This window comes from Manis pentadactyla, chromosome 3 (assembly GCF_030020395.1).
Source record: "Manis pentadactyla isolate mManPen7 chromosome 3, mManPen7.hap1, whole genome shotgun sequence".
NCBI lineage: Eukaryota > Metazoa > Chordata > Mammalia > Pholidota > Manidae > Manis > Manis pentadactyla.
The window spans coordinates 108034834-108058362 of record NC_080021.1 but is presented as its reverse complement, the minus strand read 5'-3'; the positions used below and the strand labels follow the sequence as shown (position 1 = coordinate 108058362).

At 37.4% G+C, this 23529-nt stretch overlaps 1 protein-coding gene across 1 annotated transcript in view; it reads right to left on the bottom strand.

The window, feature by feature from the left end:
• Positions 1–23529, bottom strand: part of MALRD1 (MAM and LDL receptor class A domain containing 1) — a 694454-nt gene that overhangs the window by 180539 nt on the left and 490386 nt on the right. The window contains exon 34 of the mRNA XM_057498267.1: positions 7209–7472. Coding sequence (XP_057354250.1) covers positions 7209–7472 — 264 coding nt within the window. The remainder of the gene's footprint in view (positions 1–7208; positions 7473–23529) is intronic.

Below are 23529 nucleotides of genomic sequence, written 5' to 3'. Positions count from 1 at the left end.
CATAGAGAATATAGTCAATAATTCTGTAACATCTTTCTATGTTGGCAGATAGTAAGTTCACTAGATGGGGTGAGCATTTTATAATGTAGGTAATTGTCAAATCACTATGTTGTATCTTGAAATCAACATAATACTGTATATCAACTGTACTTCAATTAAAAAAATTAAAAGAGTATTAACAGTTCAGTGGCAATCTAGTCCTGCAAATTACTTGACCTCCCTTAGATGCTACTCTTACTCCTGAAAGCTGTATTGTGTCACTCCCTCTCTTTCCCTAGTCTATTTAGGGTTACAGTGTCCTGTAAAGCAGTAGACTATGTTTTAGACTTCTTTTATGAGTTAGGGCTGAACCAGAACCCTCCATTTCAGGCTGCCATCAAGCGTCTCTAAGTCTCCTATTTGCTTGAGGACCTGGAACCCAGCATGCCTGGGTTTTAGACCTGACCTCTATGCTCTGGTTCTTTCTACTCCAGTCTTGTTCCGTGCTGATGTTTATCATGTCTCTGAGCATTTTATGTGATAACTCTTCTACCTAGTGTTGCTGTATGTTTGCAGTAGAAGGAATGTCAAAGCATGAACCCACTGCACCAACTTGTCAACAATTCTGGATAGATTTCAAAAGCACTAAATAATTACAGTATTGATCTACACTGATGTTCTTTCCTGTTCCTTTGAGTCCTGGGGGTCTGCAGAGATATGTGCAAGGCAGCAGTGCATAGCCAGGGCCTTCTTGCACTTAACCCAAGTTCAGTAAGAACAGCTCTGCTTTTCTCTGATTTACTTAATGGTGTCATATTCAATATCTTAGTTGAAACTTTTAATCAAACCTGCAACTAAAAATTTTAAAAATACTATCTGAGAAGTTACCTCTACTGGAATAAAGGCAATAAAGTTCAAACTTTACAAGCTAAATTGAAAGTTTGGAAGATTCAGGAATAAATACCCTCATGTATGGGTCTTGCACAGATTTTGTCAGTTACATCACAATTTTTTCTTTGAGCATATTTATGAGCTTGAAGGAATTGGTCACTGAGTTATCATAGGTCATTGTGCCTAGTCTAGTTTGAGAGCTGCCCATCAAAATTTATTTTCAAATTGGATATAAAAATGTTTTTAAAAGTATCTTCCATTTATTAAAAATGGTTATATAATATTAAAGTGATGTTCCTCATTGAGCAATCCTTCTTGGGGTGCTAGAACATCAGTTCACACCAGTAAACATTCCTGAGCTGCTGCTCCAGGTAAGACTCCATGCTTAGCACCTCAGCTGGAGAGGGAAGGTGAGAAATTTAAAAAGAGTGACCAAAGTACACACAGCAACAAAAGCAAGATAACAACACCAGAGCAATTAACAGTTCAAAATAATAATAACAGAAATGCCATAAGTCTAGACTTAGTTGGCAAAGCATTGGTACAGATTATATCATAAGAGTAAGATATTCCTTTATTGTAGGGAAGTCTGCGCAGGCTAAAAGTGGGAGTGGAGTCTTGAGATATGTTTTAAATGTTAATGTTGCAAGAGGAAAGCCATTTAGAAGAGTGGGACTAAAGTCTATGGATGGGGAATCAACAGATTTGATAGTGAAGAAGCGAATAAAGCAGTTTGCCTTTGACTAGGGAGTTTGAGGTAGTGTGGACAAACCAAAAAGAAAACAAAGCTGAAACAGACTGTGGAAATGGCTAAGGTCCCAGGTGAAAAGAGATGATCTTTAACCTTTTCCAGAGTGTTACGTATTATAGCATATACCCTGATAAGTCAAATTGCAATCCAAGTAAAGTAGGAAACAGAATAATCTTCCAACTCTGATAATGTGAAGAGGTGTGTGTAAAAAAAATGAATGTTTATGTCCATACGTGCACCTGTATATCCACATATATACATGTGTGTATACATATTTTTATCATTGTTTTACATTGCAAGGGGCTGAGAGATATAAAATGATAGTTTTAAGGCTTTAAATAATGTAAAAAGATGAAATTTATATATAAAGATGAGAGATATTACTGATCTACTTAGAAAACATTATACTGAACGCCTCTTCTTTTGGGAATATCAATCCATCCCTATTCCTCCCCCAATTCCCAGTGTGACTGATATATTATTTATTTTCAAGTTGACTATACATGAAGAGCTCTAATTTGTAGGTGGTATAAATACTCAATTTTGACCCAAATAGTATTGGAACACATAAAAATTATATAAGAAAGTAAATGGTTTCAATTTATAAAAAGTTTTACTTTTTCCTTTATGTAGACATTTTTGTTTGCATAGTCAAAAATTGGCCTTTTACTTCATGAAATCTGAAACTAAAATCTTAGTTTCTGTGGCATTTTAGATAGTATAACATTAAAGCTAATGGGTATTTATCAATTTCCTTTTAAAAATAGGTGGCAAATAAATTATTAATGGAATTGATGTTTATTGACACCCATATGGCAGAGGAAATTGTACTGAATATAGGAAAACACACTGAACCACTGCTTTCTTTTTCTTCCTCTATTATTAATACATATGCAACAAAGAAAATTTCTAGAACAAATCCAAATAAGCTTTATATACAATTTATCAGAAACTGTGGTTTCACAGTGTTTCCCTGGACAGTATTTACTTTTGCCACAATCTTTTTCAAACATTATGGTTTCATGTTGATAAAAATATTTATTTCAATCTGTCATCCTCAAGGTTGATGCTCTTTCTTACCAAAATAAGCTAAATACCACAGAGCATAACTCATTCACTCAGATAGATGATACATTAAAGATAACTCCTGAAGAGTTCATCGGAGCTGCTACCCTAAAGCAAAATTCTTTTTGTAGATTATAGTCGCTGCATAAGAAATACCCACAAAAGTAAAGGATGTGTGCCTATGACTGTGTATCCATTTACTACTGAAACGAAAACTCACGCAAGCAGCAGATGAGCATCTCCAACAGCAGAGCAGCTACTGTCTCACACCATGAGAAGGACCAGGTCCTTTCAGCACACGCACACCCAGCACAGAGCAGGAGGCTACTTACTCTATCCTTGAACTAAACCAACCACTACTTTCAATATTTTACTGAATATCCTCAGGTTAAATAATCTTAATAAAACCATAAAATAATGTAAGAGGGAAAGGATAATAATTTATTGTGTGCGTATTATGTACTTTGCCACATTAGTTCAGCTAACTCTTCAATACCTCTGTGTAAAATAGACTTGATCACTTAATTGAATAAAATCAGGAACAGTTTTTGTAAGCAGCTGTCAGAGGCAGAGGCATGATTGTTACCCTACCACTGAAAAGCACCACAGGATGCTGAGATCACAGCTAACATATTTAAAGTCCAGTAATAAAAATATTGATGATGAAAGTTGATCCAAAAATCTTAGGAGCCGACTCAGTCCCAATCAACTTCATAAGACACATCAACAACTACTGGAATGCAAATTTAAGTTAGAAAGTAGGTAAACTACTTCCCCATCTGTTTCACACTGTGCCATCTATCATTGATGGGTAACAATTCTCCATCTGCTGCCCTGCTCTGGGCCCTGGGAGGCCTAATTGTAAGGATACATCACTGTCCTATGCCTTCCAGCTGAGGGTACCACTTGGCTGGTGAAGAAGCACCAGCCAAGGTTCACATGCAGGGGAGACAGATCGCCACGGCAGCTGCTTTCCTTAAAGAAATGCCACATTTTTATCAAGTAGCTCCCTTCAATTCCAGGTCCACACAACTGTTCCCTCCTCTCACATCCTTAGGTTTACAGATGCTAGAAGTCCCCACTCTTATATTTCTTTTGGTTTCCCTATGCATACTATTTCCTTAAAAGTCATCCTTTTATTAAAAGATTTTCAAGTTACACAATATCAGTATGCCATCTATTTCTGGCCAGGATTGACACAACATCTGATGAAATCTTGGTGACTAGATTGCTTCTCCTCCTATTTTTTCCAAAGGACAGATTGCTGCCAGAGGGATGGGTATCCCTGAGAAGAATGTTCTTAGTTCTGTGCTATTTTCCCATATAAAAGTATTATTTCAGTTTATTTAAAATAAGCATACCTCCAATGGAAAGATGATATTAAGTAAAAATTATTTTTAAATGCTGAACTCATCACAGGTTTGTTTAAACATTCTGATCACTAGAACACTCATTTTTACAAGAATAAAAGGGCTTCAAATATCAATTGCTATCGATTTACCCACTCAAACTGTAAGCATCTCTGAATGCTTATTCCTACATGCCAGCCTCCCAAACCAGCCTCCTATTTTGTCCTATATCGCACTCTAAATGCCAACTTCTTGTAAGAGTTGTCTATAATTGATCTCTCTCTTTGCCATTTCCCATTTTTTCTCTACAAAAGACTGACTTCAGAGTTCCACCATCCCCTACACAGCACATTCTCTCTCCAAGATCACCAGGAACCACTTTCTGCTTTTCCAAATCTGTATTTTTTTTCAGGCCTAATCTTACATGATCTCTCAAAAACATTCCACCCAGTGAATACTCCCTGATACTTCAGGCTTTCTACGTAAGATCATCACTCTCTTCTTGCTGCCCTCCTGTGCCTGTGACCACATCTCGGTGTCTTTCAATATTTGTTTTTTTATTACCTGTCCTTTAGGTGTTCCATGGGATTCTCTCTGCCACCGTCTCCTTCTTTCTACATTATCTCAGCCACCCCCAGGTTCAGGCATCATCTGCTGATGGTTATGTATCTTTATATATACCTTGCTGCATCTCCCTCCAGAGCTCCAGATATCCATTTCTGAATACAGCCCAAATGTTGCCATGATGATGTGCCACATTCACTAATATAACTTGTTTAAAATGAAGCAATGATCTTCTCGTAAGAGGTCCTTCTCCTCCTATTTTCCCCAGATCAGGAAATGGCCCACTAGCTGTCTCATTGCCCAAATCAGACACTTGGAAACTGTTCTTGATTGCTTTGTCTTCCTCTTCACCTGAATACCCCTTAAATCTATTCACTATATCTACATCACCCATTCCCTAATCCATCCCTTACTACTTCTCCCACCACATCTGCTGACCAGCCCTCCTCGCTGTGGGGCAGCACTGCCAGGGTACGTGAGGATGCCCCGAGAGCTACTCCCTGCTTCTCTTTCTGACTTATTTCTATGTTTCTCACCACAAACTCTACTTCTATAAACTATGTTCCCATCAAACAACTGTTCTCTATCCCTGGAACATCTTCACTGGAATCAAGCACCTCTGCTTCCCTTGCATTATGACTATTTGTCTTTCCAAGTTCGGCTCTGTTTACAACACTTTTCCTTTTATAATTTGCAGACCCCCCCACACCATAGTTGGGGAGCACACTAGGTGTTTACTCATCCTGTGTGTGCATCTGTCACAGAACTTCTCCCACAGTGTTCCCAGCTATCACTCACTAGTCTTCTTCAGTAATACATGACGTAACTACACCCTGAGCTGGTGCAATGCCACCTCCATCTGTGTCACCAATGCCCAGTACAATATGTGGCATCAATAACATGCTTAACAAGGGTTTATGAATGAATGATAGTTTACAAAATACCACTCTAAATCAACAGGTGATCCCAGAAAAAAAAACAACTATTATGACTTCAGTTGTTTAGTAAATCATCATCATTGGACACCTTTGTTTTGTAATTTTGCTCCAGCATTTTGTCCAGCTTATTTTCACACAGTCCTCCTTAAAGAGTCATAACTCTCTTAAGTATTTTAAAGATGGATAGAAAGATTTCTCTCATGACACCAGTGTATTCCTAAGGTGGATTTATCCCCTTAGGAGTAGAACTTCACGCTACTATATTACCAAACACCAAGTTTTTGACACATGTCTAGCAGTACAAAGATACAGTACTTTCCTAAGCTTATTTTTAAATAGCATTCTTGCTTGAACTCAAATATCATATGACTATGTTGAACTTAACATGATTTCTATCAGCCAAATTACGTTAGATCTCTGATGGGAGCAGGTATAAATAATTTGCCAGGCTTTCTCTTCTTCATTCACTTCTACTTGTTTACCTTGCCTCTAAGAAAATATTACAAGACTTGACAAGTTGGCTTTATGACAGAGAGAATATACATGTAGGAAATAAAAAGGAGGTAGAAAACAAGTCTCTAAGCCTAAAGCAGGAAACAAAGTCCACTGACGTAAGGCTAAACCTTTAAACATCCAAAGGCTGTCTCTCCTTTTGGTCCTTTATCATCACGCCTTTCCTGGTGGTTATCACAGTTCCAGACACCCACCCTGACCAGGGCACGGGAGCAGCCTAGGTTTCTTCCAGTGTGCTCTCTGACAGTTACATTCCAAATGGCTTTTTACTGCTCAAAAAACAAACAAACCTAAAAACATGGGTTTATGGAGTTTTATCATTGCAGCCCTTGCCAAAAGATGTAACACAACATCATATACAACCAGGCAAACAACTAAGTAAGAGTTAGTGGTGCTTTGATTCCACCAAGATGATGTGCTCAGCCTTAAAGATGTGTGTGATTACTTCTCAACTAACCCTCTTCCTCTCCTTTTTGACATGGGCCAGTTATAATGCATACTATAATATTCAGCACCTTCTATTCATGCTGAAAACAGGGCTGGGGGCTTTACATGCATTCTTTTAAATCTCCACAGCCCCAACAGGTAGATATTATGTGGACAATGAGACTGACTCAAATGACTTCTCCAGTATCATGCAGGCACTACAGTAAGTGACAAGGATGAGATTCAAACTCACATCCTTAGGACTCACTATTCCACGAACTCTTAATGACATAAACTCTACCCAGGCAGTTGTCCAGGTCCAACCTCTAACTACATATATTCATCAAAATGGGTATTTTTCCATAGCGCTTTGTTTGAGCTTCCTTCCTGAACATGTATGGTAGAAAGAAATTATAACTACACATCTTCCATCCATTGCCACACGCATTTGTTAAGAAGATAACAAATATATAAATAAATTCTCTACCTGAATGGCCAGATGTAAGTAAAAAAGGGAGTTGGATGAGGTTAACTGAGATTAGTGTGACCACACAGAGAATGTTTCCAGAAGTGCTATGCAAGGACTACATGCTTTGTTAAGCAACATAACACAAACAACCATGTTACTGGTGAAGGATCACGGCAAGACTCCAGAGAATTTTACCTGTTAAGTTCTAATACATCCAAACAGCCTTTCTTCCCTGGCTCACTGAGTTCAAGTAAACAACTTACAGCAGCCGGATTCATCTTCCTGAGAGCGGCAGTCGGCCACCCCATCGCACAGCAGGAGGGTCGGGAGGCACTCGCTGGCGGAGCACTGGAACTCCTTCTCTCCACAAAGCCAGGGGGAGGGGCTGAGAGAACAACCCAGCTCATCAGATCCGTCTCTGCAGTCTTCTTGTCCATTGCACTTCGCTGAGAGAGGCACACACTGGAGTGTGTAGGTACAAGAAAACTGATCCTCTTCACAGGGCAATGGCTGTATTGTGACAGGACCTAAAAAGAGAGCAAGTCAAGTCATTTTGGTATTAGGAGAATTATCTCTCTGTCCAGTGCTGAAACATTACAGGAGACATTTATTCTGGATAAACATGAAATATATTGGTACTTGAACCAAATTCATTTCCAATTAGGAATAATATAAACTCTATAATACAAATGTGCTTAGAGAATATACTTTAACCTCAGAAACATTTTCTTACAAAGGGCGTCATTACTATGAAAAATTTCAAATTAAAGAATAAATTTTTGGTTTATGTGTTTTAAATTTGACCACTAAATCAGATTTTCCTTGAGAGTAACAATGCTTTGACACAGTAGGCCAGGCACTTTGAAAAGCTGCACTCACAATTTAGAATTTCAGGCAATTGTCATTGTATCAGGATGCGGCTTGTGAGCTGTGTCTCAGTGGCCTCCACTTGGGGACTTCGCCTCCTGAGGCCGTGCTCAGGTCTGGCTCGCAGAGGCCGAGATCTGCTATGGTTCTGTCACACTACTCTTCGCCCTTTGGTCTTGGTCTCAGCTCAGAAGTCATGTGCTCCCATATCTAAAGTGGAGATGAACTAATAATCTAAGCCGAGATATTGCACTAGCAGGAATCTTGAAGATTATATGGTTCAAACCCAACTAACTCATTTTAAAAATGAGGCCCATAAATTTTAAGTGTCCAAACACACAGTGCTAGTTTAATAAACTTCTAGCACATGAAACTATTCTGCAGCAATGGTTTAAATCAACTCTAAGCCAAAACATAAAGTGGGGGCAAAGAGGGTTGACTTGTGCTGTTTCTTAAGGTCAGAGAATACATGTGAATATACAGGATTGCATTAATTTGCTCCAACCTTCCCAGTGGAATGGTTGCCATGCTTCATATGGTCTCTGTGACAGCAGTTAAGGAGAAAAAATAGATAGCAGTGGCGACCATTCAGGAACACTTTGTTTTGTGTTATGTTTTTAAACTACTTTTACTTATGGATTATATAAGAATGATTTATTGTATACATAAAGATGATGTGCAGTCATTTTAAAATTAAATTTCAAAGTTTCTCTTCCTCCCCATTCACTCAGTAGTGGTGATACATCTCGAATATATTAAGTCTCAAGCTCTCTGGTCACAGCCACGTGCCAGCACATTTAACTGGAGTAAATGCATGACTTTGAGACATTAGTACCATGTTCACATCTAACTATTCAAGGTCATAGCAGCATATGCAGTTACAGTGTTGTAAGTGTTCTCAACTCAAACTTAGAAAGTAAGTTGGATTTAAATTTTTATATTTTATATATATTATATATGTGAAACTATATATACACTATTGTATAAACATATAAAAATATATTTTACATATTGATATTCCACTTATATTTTAGATATAAACATTTATATTTATGGATTGACATATTTATATTTATTTAAGTTATTCATTAGTTAATTTTATATCAAGTGTATCATATCACAATTATGTAATTACTAATTAATTATACTGTTTAATGTATTTGTTGACATATTTATATTTATTGATTTATACAATTGATAAATATAAATTTTTCATATTGATATAAGTAGATACATTGATATATAAATATATTTGATGTCTTTTAATATTTAACCATAGTCAAATAAATAGTTTCTCTTCATTAATCTCATATTTAAGGAACAGCAGAGATCCTTAGTTTTATTTTTCTCTAAAATATTTTGCACACTAAACTTTTATTTTTATGAACACACCAAAGGTTGGAAAAGCTGTATAACCTTTTACATGTGATGGAAATCTAGAGCCAACTTTAGTAATACACCTATTAATTAACTGAGGAATTAACCTTTTCTGAAAAAAATGAAGAAATTTTCTCTATTCCAAGACATACATTCCTCCACTTCTCCCCTATTCAAAATGATGTGTGTGTTCCTTTATATTTTTCCTTTACATTAGATATGCAAAAATAAAATTCTGTCTTTTATCTGGAGGTAGCAGTTCCATTAAATTCCACAATCACTTATACCCAAAGGTACGGAGAACTCACGTGTTCCCGGTCCTTCTTTACAAGGAAGCTGGTGAGCTAGTACTGCCTATCGTGGATTCTATCTTGAACTGCCTGATCCTTCCATCAAGACCAAGGTGTTCATTCCCCCAGTGGCAGGGAGCTCACAGAGGAGTCTGGCTCCAGGAGTTCTGCCTAAAATCACACACCCTCCCAGGATCAGCTCCTTTCATTGCCTGGTGAGCCGGGGTTAAGACGGTCCAGCCTCTGGGCCCCAGTCCGGACATCGATGCAGATGCAGTGCAGCTCAGCCCCCTGGCTTTGGTGGGCCTGCATCAGCGCTCAGCGGCCCCTCTCAGCGGCTCCGTTCCCTTCGTTCACAGGGGCTGTAATTTCCGCACACCTGCTACATGGAAAACTGGCCTCAGAGTCCACTTCCCCAGGAATCTGACCTAAGATATTCCTTCAACCAACCAAACATATCTTGTTCTGAATTAAATCTCCCCCAAATCACTTCTCAAGTTTTCCACCCAAGTATTTCTAATGCCAGAGGAACATGGACTTGCATCCCAAGGGGGGCTAAGTAGGCTCTTAGCTAGAAGCTGTTCTCCATAAGCTCAGCATTTAAGTCCCTTGTTTTGTCTAAAGCATATTCTGCATTCTACTACAAAACAAATCCATGTATTTTTAATATAAAAGCCTTCTTCCGGGTACTTAAATGAGTACTTTAGGAAGATGTACTAAGTTTATCTTCTGAATTGAATGCATTCTGCTATATACCATCTTTAAGAAGTTAAGAATGTTTTGCTAAAATTTTAATATCAGTATTTTTATTCTTGAGTGTCACCCATCAGGTTACCTAATTATTACAGGTAATGTCTTTCTCATATAATTCTGTAAAAAATGAACCATATTAACTGTTTTCTTTCATAACCTGATAAATCTCAGGACCACCTTAAATACTATTACTATGTGAACAAAGGCCCATCTGAAAGGTTACATTTTGTCTGATTATAACTATATGATATTCTGGAAAAGGGAAAACTGTGACAACAGTAAAAAGTTCAGATTTTGCCAGGGGTAGGAGGGAAGGAAGAAGTGGATAAGAGCAGCCCAGAGGATCTAGAGCCATCAGCGATTCAGGTGGCTCTGTCATGGTGGGTACAGGCTATGCCATAGGGTGAAAGTTCATGTCCCCTCAAACTTCCTGTGTTGAAACCTAATCCCCAAGGTGACAATATTTGGAATGGGCCTTTGGGAGGTGATTAGGTTATGAGGGCAGAGCCCTCATTAATTGCTCCTTCCACCTCTAAGGACACAGCAAGAAGACATTACTTGAGGAAGCAATTTCTCACCAGACACCAAATCTGCTGGTGCCTTTGGCTGACTACCTAGCCTCCAAAACTGTAAGAAATATATGTTTATTGTTTGTAAGCCACCAAGTCTATGATATTGTTATATCAGTCTGAACAGATTACAACATGCCAAATTAAAGATTTGTTAAAATTCATGGAATTTACAACACCCAGAATGAACCCTGACAACTGCTGACTTTGGCATGATAGCGATGTGTCGATGTTGGTGGTCAACAGTAACAAACATACCAGTCTGGTGCTACAGCAATGATCACGGAGGGAGATGGGTATACAGGAACTCTCTGTGATGTCCACTTAATTTTGCTGTGAACCTAAAACTGTTGTATATTTTGCTATATCGAAAAAATAAAGTGTGTGTTGTGTAAATCTCAGTACCAATATCCCTCAGTACATATGTTCTAGCCTGCAAATCATGTGTGATGCTTTTCTCTTGAAATTTCTATGTTCTAGTTTCTCCAAATCCCTTTAAAAATCCAACATTTAAAATACACAACACTTTAATTAATGTAGTGTGCATTGGCCAAGAGCACTGACCCATTTCTTACCATGCCCAGTGAACTGCTTACTCAGGTTGTTCAAAACCAGTGGAACCAAGATGCAAGGCCAGTGAACACACAAGAGAAATGGTGCCAGAGCAGTCCTAACCCTCGTTAGTTTCCTGGGAAATGCATGTTGTTCATTATATGAGGGAGTGGCTCTGGGGAAGCGCACAGCTAGCACCTGTCAATTGCATAGAAGTCACTCCTTCCTTGTGTCTTTTGTACAAGTAGTATAAACCAGCTTGTGAGCATTGACTCTTCTGTGTTTCAACAGAAAAAAAGGTTAAGAAGTGCTGCTTTAGAGTATAGGGAACTTAGGTGCAAGTTCGTTTTGAGAAAAGAGATTCTGAAACCAACAAAAAGAATCTCACAAAGCTCCACGAGTGCCATCATCTGCATCTCCTCCTGGTCTTTAACCGTTCTGTGCTCAGAGCTGTGCTTTCACCTCAAGTGTGGACATTCCGCATCAGAGATGGAGAAATTTTAACTTCCCTTTGAGAATACAAGGATGTCTTAATGCCCTACATAGTTAGTGGCATGAGGTATTTGTTCAGTTAATATGTCCTGAATTGGTGAATACTAAGTTAATGGTTTAAATAGTAATTCTACTTTCCCTGATAATTAATAAAGAGTTAAATAACCAAAATAATAAAATGAAGACTGTATTGACTAATACATTCTTTCCATTGATTTAATTAACCACAAAAGTAACTGTGTAGATCAGGAAGATAGGAAAACTTAAAAATGAAACTGGAAAGCTCTTTAAAAATTAGCTTTCTGATGCATTTTAATATAAATATACAATTTAGTAGCTAAAGTTATCATTCATTTATATGGATGCTATGGGTCTTTACCAATTGTTTTGGAAATTGCATGGGTTTTACATAAAGGACTGTTGCAAACAATGCTGCATACAAATGTGTAAGAATAAACCTGTTCTTTTTTTATAATAAATCTTAGGAAAGGGAAAAGGAAAATTATTAAAAAAAAACCCACTTGGGATAAAGGATTTAGAAACTGGCATTGTTAACTGACTTTACAAAAACACCCATAATGTCAGTAATTGTTAACTGTCTACACAGCACAAAATGAAACAGACAGTTACAATTCCTGATACTATGGGTGCTTTTCTTTGTCCTCCTACAGGGTGTTTTGTGTTTCATTGTTCACTTAGTTTGGGCAGCAATTGAAATATCTTTCTTTTAGCAATAAAAAATATTTCATACTGATAATTTACACTGAAATACAATGAAATGTTTTCATCAATTTCATATAAGTTCAATAAAAGCCTAGAGTGCCCCAGGATAATCTGATGGATTTTTATCTTTATGATTAATATGTTTAGTGAAAGCAAAATCGATTGCCTGTTTTGAAAGGAAAAAAATATGTACAAGGAACTTCAGTTTTAAAGAGTAGGAATCAAGCTCTTGCCAAATAGTTCCATATTCAAAGACATAAATGGTGGAATAATCATCATCAAATACAATTCATCATTATAAATTGGTAATTATTTGTCTCTGGCATGTATTCCATTAACAACATTAAAAGCTATCACAAAAACCTGTAGGACAGGAAGGAGATGATAATTTTTTAACTTGAATTCCTAAGAGTTCTTGGTCTGAAGTTATTCTGAATTATAATTTTGTTCATATTTCCTTAAGGACCCTTCATGAAATATAAAAATACTCATTTATTTTTTAATTAGAAAAAGTTATCTCTAATATACAGTCATAGGAGAGTCATTTCGATCTTATTTAACTCCAATATCTAATAGCTTAAATATTTCTGGAAAGGTGGAATGTGACCTCTAATGGGGCTAAAGAAAATAGAAGAGACTGGCACACAGAGAAGCATGGGAGCACATGGCATTTATGATGATTAGGAGGAGTCATCTGGCTTGTCAGGAAGGCCACGCGAGAGAGCAAAGTCAGAAGTCTGACAGAAGAGACAGAAGCAAAGGAAATCTAAAATTTTCCAGAAGTTAGATCCATGTGAAGCTGGCAAGTATCTGAGAACAGGTGCCAAACAGAAAATGATAATGATTTTCAAAATGAAGAGCTGCAGCTAGTCAAGGCTAAAGCTGAAATAAATATGGAGAGCTGACAGAAATTCAAAATGTATACAGACATACATATATGTACTTTTGTATGTGTGTAAGTTTGTATGTGTATACACTGGTGCCAATATGGTATGCAAGTGCACACATGCACACATACACAGGCAGGTTATTTGAAACCATGAAGCTCTTCACTAGAGACAGAAAGGTTGGAGGAAAGAGGCTGGGTAGTGGCTGATGGACACATACGTGAGGGAAACATGAGTCTGTGGTGGGTGGGTGAATCCACACCATCAGAGTTCTCCCCACCCCAGCACATACAGAGCTGCAGACCTGAAAGAAATCCAAGCACGTATTTACCATGCCGGGGAAAGATTAAGAGCTGAGGAAACAGAACCTATTATGAGGCCCCCAAACAGTTACCACTTTTACTCATCATCAATGTTTGCTGCAATTACAGAGAATTCCTTCCTAACTAGAAGTATAGTGATACTATTGCAAATGACTGAAATTGCATCATAAAGAATCTTCTGCCTTCAGATAGCCCCTAATAATCATGCGAATGAGGAAACATAGAAAAATATGAAACATTAGAGTTGCTGCTGATTTATTTCTTGTCATGAGGCCTGGAACCCAGAGAGACCCTAGTACATAACAGATCAATTCCTATTATTTCCAGGTGGTGCTTTAGGTCCTGGTCTGACATTTCTGTGCTAGTATGGCCTCTGTTATATGCAAGGTTGGACCAGGTTACGTACTTGACCTAATTTAACACTCCTGTTCAATGGTATCTCTACCTTATATTAACTGTGACTTTAATTGACAAAGAATTCCCCAAATGATGAACTCTTGACTTCTAACTTCAGGGTCATTAACTTCATTCCCTTTTTTGTTCATGCTTCATATTGCTTCTAGTACACATTTCCCAAAGGAAGAATCCTGCACAAAAATGGCTCTCTGATGCCTTAGACGACTAAATACTACTGTCCTGTTGATGTTCAATGACCTGATGCCTGATTCAGTCTCACCTGTGTACTCCCCATAAAACCTGAAACTGCAGAGGAAATAATGACTATTTCAGGTATGATGGTATTATATGCTTTGCTGGCTGGGATGCGGACAGCAAGAGAATGTCATGGTCAGTCCTGTGAGTGGATAGGCTTTTACTTACAGAAATTATGAGTGGGTGTTTTGGCACCAATTAATTATTAGATCTTTCTGTTAGTATAGGAGGCTTGAGGTGGACAGTGAGAAGCTACCTCTCCATCACACACCACAAACATATATGACTGAAGGAAATTCTAAAGAGTTTAAGGCAGTCTGTTGTGACAGAATTCTGTTCAGTTTCACACACACTTTGTGCACACCCATTCTACATGTCTCAGGAAGGTCAAAGAAAGATAGATGATTTACTGAGGGGGCAGTACAGGAGACCACTCAGGAATCAAATGGAATCCCACAGTGGACTTTGAGATCTCCCAGCTGTAATGGCTAGACTATCCCTATGACCCAACTAGAGAAAAGCAGCTAGATTCCATAACTTCCAGTTAAAAGGACATAGGCAGTAAAGACATAGATAATTACAGCTATTTTAACTGAATCAGTATCAACTTTGGAGGAATATTAGTAAGTAACTGTCTCTAAAGTTTGGTGTGTTTTATGATTGAATTATCATTTTTAAAACCATATCATTTTTAAAACCAATCTTTGCCTTTCTAAGTAAAATATTAAAATTGGTTATTTTAGTGTGTTGGATTATCTCGCCCCATTTGGATTCCTACAGAGGTATGCCTAACTAATATTCCATTAATTACATTATAATCAGAAAGAGCAGGAAGGGCAAAAAGCAAGATATCAATATTTTGGAACTTGGACTGACCTCCAAATTGTCCAAACATATCTCCATCCCACAGAGATGACCCAGCCATGGGCCTGCCGTTCCTTTGGGCCCCTTTTTATCAAAACCTTGTTACTTCTCCAACGTCATGTTTTCTATTTTGAACAAGTTTATTTTACTAAAATGATAGCTCATCCATGTAAGCCCACTTATTCTTTGTTAAGCCAATAAGGTTTTTGGTTGTTGTTGTCTGTTTTCTATTTTCCCATTTCCAACTATTTCCACGAAGAGTAACAAGTCCTTTCTGGGTGACATGTCCCCACATGCCCATGAGATGTGATCAGAAAAACTGGTCATTCTGTTAAAGTAATTTGTTTTTCAATTTTAAAAGTCTCTTTTTAGAACAGATTTTTGAGTGAAGCTTTGTTATTTTCTTATTTTTAGGCAACAAACAAGCTTGCTTTCATGAAATCTGGATGTTTTCCAGACTACAACATATGTGTTCCAGGTAATCAAGAAACCAATAATAAAAGTAGACTCTAATAGCCCAAGGGAAGAGAGCTGAGCCACATTGACCACTGCAATGAAAAGCTCCCAGAATCTCTCAGACACACGGGGCCCGTTAAAACATTTGGCCTCCTGGGTGTTTCTGAATGAAAAGAAAAGAGTCAGTAAAGGTTACGATGATTTTCGAAAGAGTTTGGGAATTTAGGAACTGATTATTGTTTCCATATGGTAGACAAATTACTAAAATCACCATACTGTGTTTCATTTTACATACACATTATCTTTCATATATTTTAAAGCATATATTACATATATATTTACATACTATATAAATATATGCATTTATGTGATAAATATTATTGCTCACTTGTCAAATCTAGGCTAACGGAGTATGGTTCATACCGTGACTGATTTTTCTAAGGTTTTCATTTGTATTTCTTCCCTATAATTCAACACAATTCCTTCCAGTTTGATGATCAGGAGGAAACCAAGTAAGAACCACCTTACAGTATAACAGGCAAGCTTCCAAGTGCAGTCAAGAGTGAACCCAGGGCTTGCCCCCATAAGCCCACTGGGAATTAGGTTTTAATGCTATTTTCTGGGTCTTGGTCTTCAAATCTACTATCTCTTCCAGGAGTAAAGAGGAATTATCCCATCCTTTGATAGACTGTGAAGACTTCATGACCCTCAGTGGTAGATGTAAAAGCTGATAACATTCTACAAGCCAATGAGTGAATCAGGACTAACTGAAAATCATTTTCTTCCAGCTTTTTGTACACTCATCACTATTCATTTCAAAATTAGGCCCGTGAATCACTAACTGAGTCAAAATTATAAAAATGGCTCATGACATTAAAACCATGCTTTAAATTATTCATCTACAATTGTAATATCACTTCTGAGATAAATGGGTATCTACTTTGTATCATATACTTACTTGAAATTTACTTTGTAACTTTATATTTTTCTCAATCAACCTGAAACTTAAAGATCATTCCATCATACTAAAACTAAAAGAACAAAATAAAAGAATAATTACAATAGGGATTGTTCAACATAGAGGGACTAAAAATGACAGAAAAAAAGCTACACGTTTCACAAAATACCATATAAGATTTATTATAGGTCAGCTGTAAACTTAAGACTTGAGAGCATCTGGAACAGAGCCTGGCTCCTGTGGTGGGTATTAAAGATAAATTCATGAAGAAGATGGCTTTGCTCTGCCATTGAATGTGGAAAAGGGTTGACACAAAAGGAGATCAAGAACATTCCCAGGCAGTGACACAGCAAAACTAAACTCACAGAGATGAAGAATATGGGGCATGACTGGTGAAAGGCAAGAGGCCTGTCTAGATAAGTGAGTGTGCTTCATGGAGTCAGATAGAGGAGACAGGAGTTGCACTAAAGGATAAGAAACTTAGTAGGCAATTAAGGGCCTCTAAGAAGTTTTCTTTATAACTTGTATGAATTTGTGAATTTTGATGAGCTCCCTTTTTATTTCCTTTCTCACCATTGCAGTTCAGATACAGAATTTATTATTGCTGGTCAACTTTATAATTTGGTCCATATGTTGCAAAATAGTCAAGCTTGATTCCAACAAAGGGAAAAAGAGGACTGGCCATCACCCAGAGATGGATGACATGGAAATTAGATATGAACAAGTAACCAAGGAGACTCTGAAGTACCAACATATGACTTAGGATTGGCTAGTGGTATGCTTCCAACTAGTTCTTTCACTTTCGAGGGAATGATACAGGTACAATTCAAGATTATTTGTAGTGATGGCAGAGGAGAAGATGGCCCAGCTTCCACAGCAAGTATGCAAAGCTGGTGGAACTGGCCAGTTTTATCCTCTGGTTTAGTCAATCTTACTTGCTTCTCTCTCATTTTTCTGTCTTAGCGTCTCAGTTTTACATGTAATTTTTAGAGCTTTCCAATGTCCCTTCAATAAACTTATTTCCTGCTTAAATTAAGCTGAACTCAGATTCTGTTGCTTGCAATACAAATTCTTCTTTTTTTTTTTTACTGTGGTGACTAAAAAAAATGTGAGGTGTACTTTTCTGGAACTTAAACTATAATAGGGAACAGGTAAATTTGGTGGTATCTGTGTCAGTAATTTAGGTAAGTCAGTTGTAGGGCCATGACAGAGATTCTAATGAGTAGTAAGAAGGCTCTGTAGTAGAGTTTGAGCAGCAAAATGGAACATAGGGGGAAGAAAGAAGGTAAAATATATAGAATTTGATGCTTGTGGTGTGTTTAAAGAAATAGAGGAGTTAAGAAAAACTGTTTCAAAGAGGATGTTTAGAGAAAGATATAAAGACACTGAAATATTAATGACATTTGTTTTCCTATGGTTATTCATAACCAAGAGGTTTTTGAGGTTTCTTTATCAATTCAATAAAAGGTACAAATATCCTTATTATGGAATTCTTGCCATCAGCAGCAATTCTGATACATACCACTAGGGAAATGTGCTTTCTCTATTTTGAACCATCACTTTAGTTTTCATTCCCCTGTCCAGCTGGGAGGGAGGTGAGACCACTACCCCTGAGGCTCATTCTTGTGGCCTTAAGTGCACTGCAGCCTGTTGTCCTCATTCTCCAAAGCTGACTGTGTGCATTTCTTCCAACTCCACCTTCAGGGATACCACACTGCCCAACTGAAATCAACCATCCTGGGAGTATTTACACCAAGGAAATAGGCAAGTGCTACAAATCAAGGCTTTTTTTTTTAAAGAGCCACTTTACAAGCACACTACTAAATATTTCTCATGAGTATTCACTGATGGCTGATGAAGTTACTTCTATATACTTGAGGCTGCCTACAAGTCAGATGAAATTGTCTTAGAAGCACAGCCCTTAGAGCATGGTGACAAATGCTTTTGTTCTACTGTCCTTCATGTTACACAAGAGTGTGTTTTTGAAGGAGGTGGGATGGGGACAAAAAAACCTAATATGAAGTTGAAATGAAGTTTAGAGTTAGGTGCTTTTAATCAGAGGATGTTAAGATGGACAGGAGAAAAAAAATGGGCTGATACATGTAAAAATCTGGATGTCTTCTTTTAAGATATGGACAATAATAAGTTAAGTTAGTTATCTTAGCTCATTTGAATCTAAATAGAGTTAACCAAGGAATGATGGAAAAAACACATAATGTTGATGGTATAGAACTTTCTACATTCTCTGAGGACTGAATGAAGAATTCACTCATGTAAATGAATACTGGAAGAAACTGAACTTCTTTCTCTTGCTTTGTTTAATAAACATTCATTGTAGCAAAATCCTTTTCTATAGGAACTCTTGCACTTTTTTATAGCTATATTCCGATGGAAAACAATGCCCTATTCTATACATTTTTATTCAATAAAATAGAAAATTTGGAGAGAAATTTATCAAAATTTGATCAGTTTTAAATTTTATGTGAGAATAATGCTTCTTTATCCAGCATTACTGGGGAATGAAGTTTTTTTGCTTTTTTTTTTTTTTTACTACATGTTAACACTTAAAAGAACATTTTTGACAAGTGTTTCAGACACGTGTGTAATTGCTATTCTTTTCTTTCTTGAAATCCTTAAAAATTCTGTATGAATTTAATGAAAATTGTGTTATCAATAACGTAAAATACATGAGAGGTAAGTAAAATTATAGTGTTTGTATACAGCTGAAATTAAGTTGCTATCAATGGAGAATAGAAATAGTAACCATAAAATGTTTTATTTAAGAATCATGGTAACCACAGTTCAACAACCTATAGTAGATACACAAAAGAGAAAGAGAAAGGAATCAAAGCATGCCACTACAAAAAAAAAATGATAAATAACACAAAGGAAAACAGTGAGAAGAAGGAACTACATACCAACCAGAAAACAATTAACAAATTGGCAAAAGTAAGTCCTTATTTATCAATAATTTGTTTAAATGTAAATGGATTGAATTTTCCAATCTAAAGACATATAGTGAAGAAGAAAAGAAGGCAGGAGAGGATTAAAGATGGTGGCATGAGAGGTGAGACAGAGACTTCCTCCTAAAACTGCATACAATTCAAAAATATAGTTGGTACAACTAATCATGGAAAGACCAACAGAAAAGAGGACTGCACCAGACTGCATACACCTGGAGAAAAGAGCAGACCTCAAGGAACAGGGTAACATACCAGAGCTGTGGCCTGGAGGGACTTGAGCCCTTCCCCCACTCCAGCTTACCAGCGGGAGGAAGAGAAACTGAGCAGGGAGGGAGTGGAAGGCCTGGGACTGCTGAATACCTAGCTGCAGAGATCTCCTCTGGGAGCACAAATCTACATTTCATGGTGCTTTCATGATACTTGCGTGATTATGGGGTTGGAAAGCTAAGACAGGCAGAATTCCTGGAGAGACTGAGATTCCAGCCACTTGTGGAAAGCAGGGATCCATATCCAGCTGCTCTGGGAAAAAAGCTTATACCTGTATGCTCGGCCCACTGGTTCAGGCAGTAGAGACAGGCACAGCAGCCGGAAAGCGGGGAAGAGCTCTTTCCTCCCCCCCAGGCACAAATACCGTTCCCCTGTGACCCCTGACATTGCTTCAGGGGCTGAGCAGCTCCAGAGAGTAGACCCTCTGGACACTAGAGGGCGCCATATGCGAATATGAAATGCCAAAGGAACCTGGTCCAGAGTAAAATTAATATAACTCCCAAGAAAGATTTAAATGATATGGACCTTATGACTCTTCCTGAAAGGGAGTTCAAAATAAAAATCACCAACATGCTAATGGAGGTATGGAAAGATATCCAAGAACTCAGGATTGAATTCCAGTCAGAGATCCAATTGTTGAAGAGCACAATGGAGGGTATTAAAAGCAGGTTGGATATGGTGGAGGAGACAATAAATGAAACAGACACTAAAGAGGAGGAATACAAAGAAGGTGAGGCACAGAGAGGAAAAAGGATCTCTAAAAATGAAAGAATATTGAGAGAACTGTGTGACAAATTCAAACAGAATGAGATTCGCATTATAGGGATACCAGAAGAAGAAGAGAGAGAGAAAGGGACATAAAGTGTCTTTGAGGAGGTAATTGCTGAAAACTTCCCAAATCTGGGAAAGAAGATGGTCTCTCAGGCCATGGAGATCCACAGATCTCCCAACAGTAGGTACCCAAGGAAGACAACACCAAGACATATAGCAATAAAACTGGCAAAGATCAAGGATAATGACAGACTATTAAAAGCAGCCAGAGACAGAAATAAGATCATATATAAAGGACAGCCCATCAGGCTAACATTAGGCTTCTCAGCAGAAACCTTACAGGCCAGAAGGGAGTGGCATGATGTATTTAATGCAATGAAGCAGAAGGGCCTGGAACCAAGATTACATTATCTGGCAAGATTATCATTTAAATTTGAAGGAGGAACTAAACAATTTTCAGATAAGCAAAAGCTGAGAGAATTTACCTCCCACAAACCATCTCTACAGTCTATTTTGGAGGGACTGCTATAGATGGAATTGTTCCTAGGGTTTAATAGCTGTCACCAGAGGTAATAAAACCACAGTAAAAAAAGTAGAACAGCTAATTACTAAGCAAATCCAAATTAAATTAACTATCCCTAAAGTCAATCAAGGGATAGATAAAGAATACAGAATATGATACCTAATATATAAAGAATGGAGGAGGAAGAAAAAGGAGGAGAAAAAGAAAAGAACCTTTAGATTGTGTTTGTAACAGCATACTAAGTGAGTAAAGTTAGACTCTTAGATAGTAAGGAAATTAACCTTGAACCTTTGGTAATCACGAATCTAAAGTCTGTGATGGCAATAAGTATATACCTATCGATAATCACCCTAAATGCAAATGGATTGAATGCACCAATCAAAAGACATAGAGTCACTGAATGGATAAAAAAAACAAGACCCATCTATACGCTGCCTGCAAGAGACTCACTTTAAACCCAAAGATATACACAGACTAAAAGTGAAGGGATGGAAAAAGATATTTCATGCATCTAACAGAAAAAAGCAGTAGTTGCAATACTTGTATCAGACAAAATAGACTTCAAAACACAGGAGGTAACAAGAGACAAAGAAGAACATTACATTATGATGAAGGGATCAATCCAACAAGAAGATATAACCATTATAAATATCTATGCTCTCATCACAGGTGCACCAACATATGTGAAACAAATACTAACAGAATTAAAAGGGGAAATAGAATGCAATGCATTCATTCTAGGAGAATTCAACATTCCACTCACTCTGAAGGACAGGTCAACCAGGCAGAAGATAAGTAAGGAGACAGAGGCACTGAACAACACAATAGAACAGATGGACCTAACAGACATCTACCAAACTCTACAACCAAAAGCAACAGAATATGCATTCTTCTCAAGTGCACATGGAACATTTTCAAGGATAGATCATATACTAGGCCACAAAAAGAGCCTCAGTAAATTCGAAAAGATTGAAATTGTGCCATACAGTTAATCAGACCACAAAGGTATGAAACTAGAAATAAATTACGCAAAGAAAATGAAAAATCCCACAAACACATGGAGGCTTCACAACATGCTCCTAAATAACCAATGGATCAGTATCAATGACCAAATAAAAACAGACATCAAGCAATATATGGAGACAAATGACAACAATAATTCAACACTGCAAAATCTGTGGGACGCAGCCAAGGCTGTGCTAAGAGGAAAGTATACTGCAATACAGGCCTACCTCAAGAAAGAAGAACAATCCCATATAAGCAGTCTAAACTCACAATTGATGAAACTAGGAAAAGAACAACAAATGAGGCCCAAAGTCAGTAGAAGGAGGGATATAATAAAGATTAGAGCAGAAATAAATAAAACTGAGAAGAATAAAACAATAGAAGGAATCAATTAAAGCAAGAGCTGGTTCTTTGAGAAAATAAACAAAATAGATAAGCCCCTAGCCAGACTTATCAAGTAAAAAAGAGAGTCTATTCACATAAACAGAATCAAAAAATATAACCTTCCAAGGCTGACCAAGGAAGAAACAGAGAATCTGAATAGACCAATTACCAGCAACAAAATTGAACTGGTAATCAAAAACATATCTAAGAACAAAATTCCTGGACCAGACAGCTTCACTGCTCAACTTTATCAAACATTTAGTGAAGACCTAATACCCATTATCCTCAAAGTTTTCCAAAAAATAGAAGAGGAAGGAATACTTCCAAACTCATTCTATGAGGCCAGTATCACTCTAATACCAAAACCAGGCAAAGACACCACAAAAACAGAAAAATACAGACCAATATTCCTGATGAGCATAGATGCAAAAACATTCAACAAAATATTAGCAAACTGAATTCAAAAATACATCAAAAGGATCATACACCATGACCACGTGGGATTCATCCCAGGGATGCAAGGATGGTACAACATTCGAAAATCCATCAACATCATCCACCACATCTACAAAAAGAAAGACAAAAACCACATGATCTTTTCCATAGATGCTGAAAAAGCATTTGACAAAATTCAACATCCATTCATGATAAAAACTGTCAACAAAATGGGTATAGAGGGCAAGTACCTCAACATAATAAAGGCCATATATGACAAACCCACAGCCAACATTATACGTAACAGCGAGAAGCTGAAAGCTTTTTCTTTAAGATCAGGAACAAGACAAGGATGCCACTCTCCCTACTTCTATTCAACATAGTACTGGATATCCTAGCCATGGCAATCAGACAACACAAAGAAATAAAAGGCATCCAGATTGGCAAGGGAGAAGTTTAACTGTCCCTGTTTGC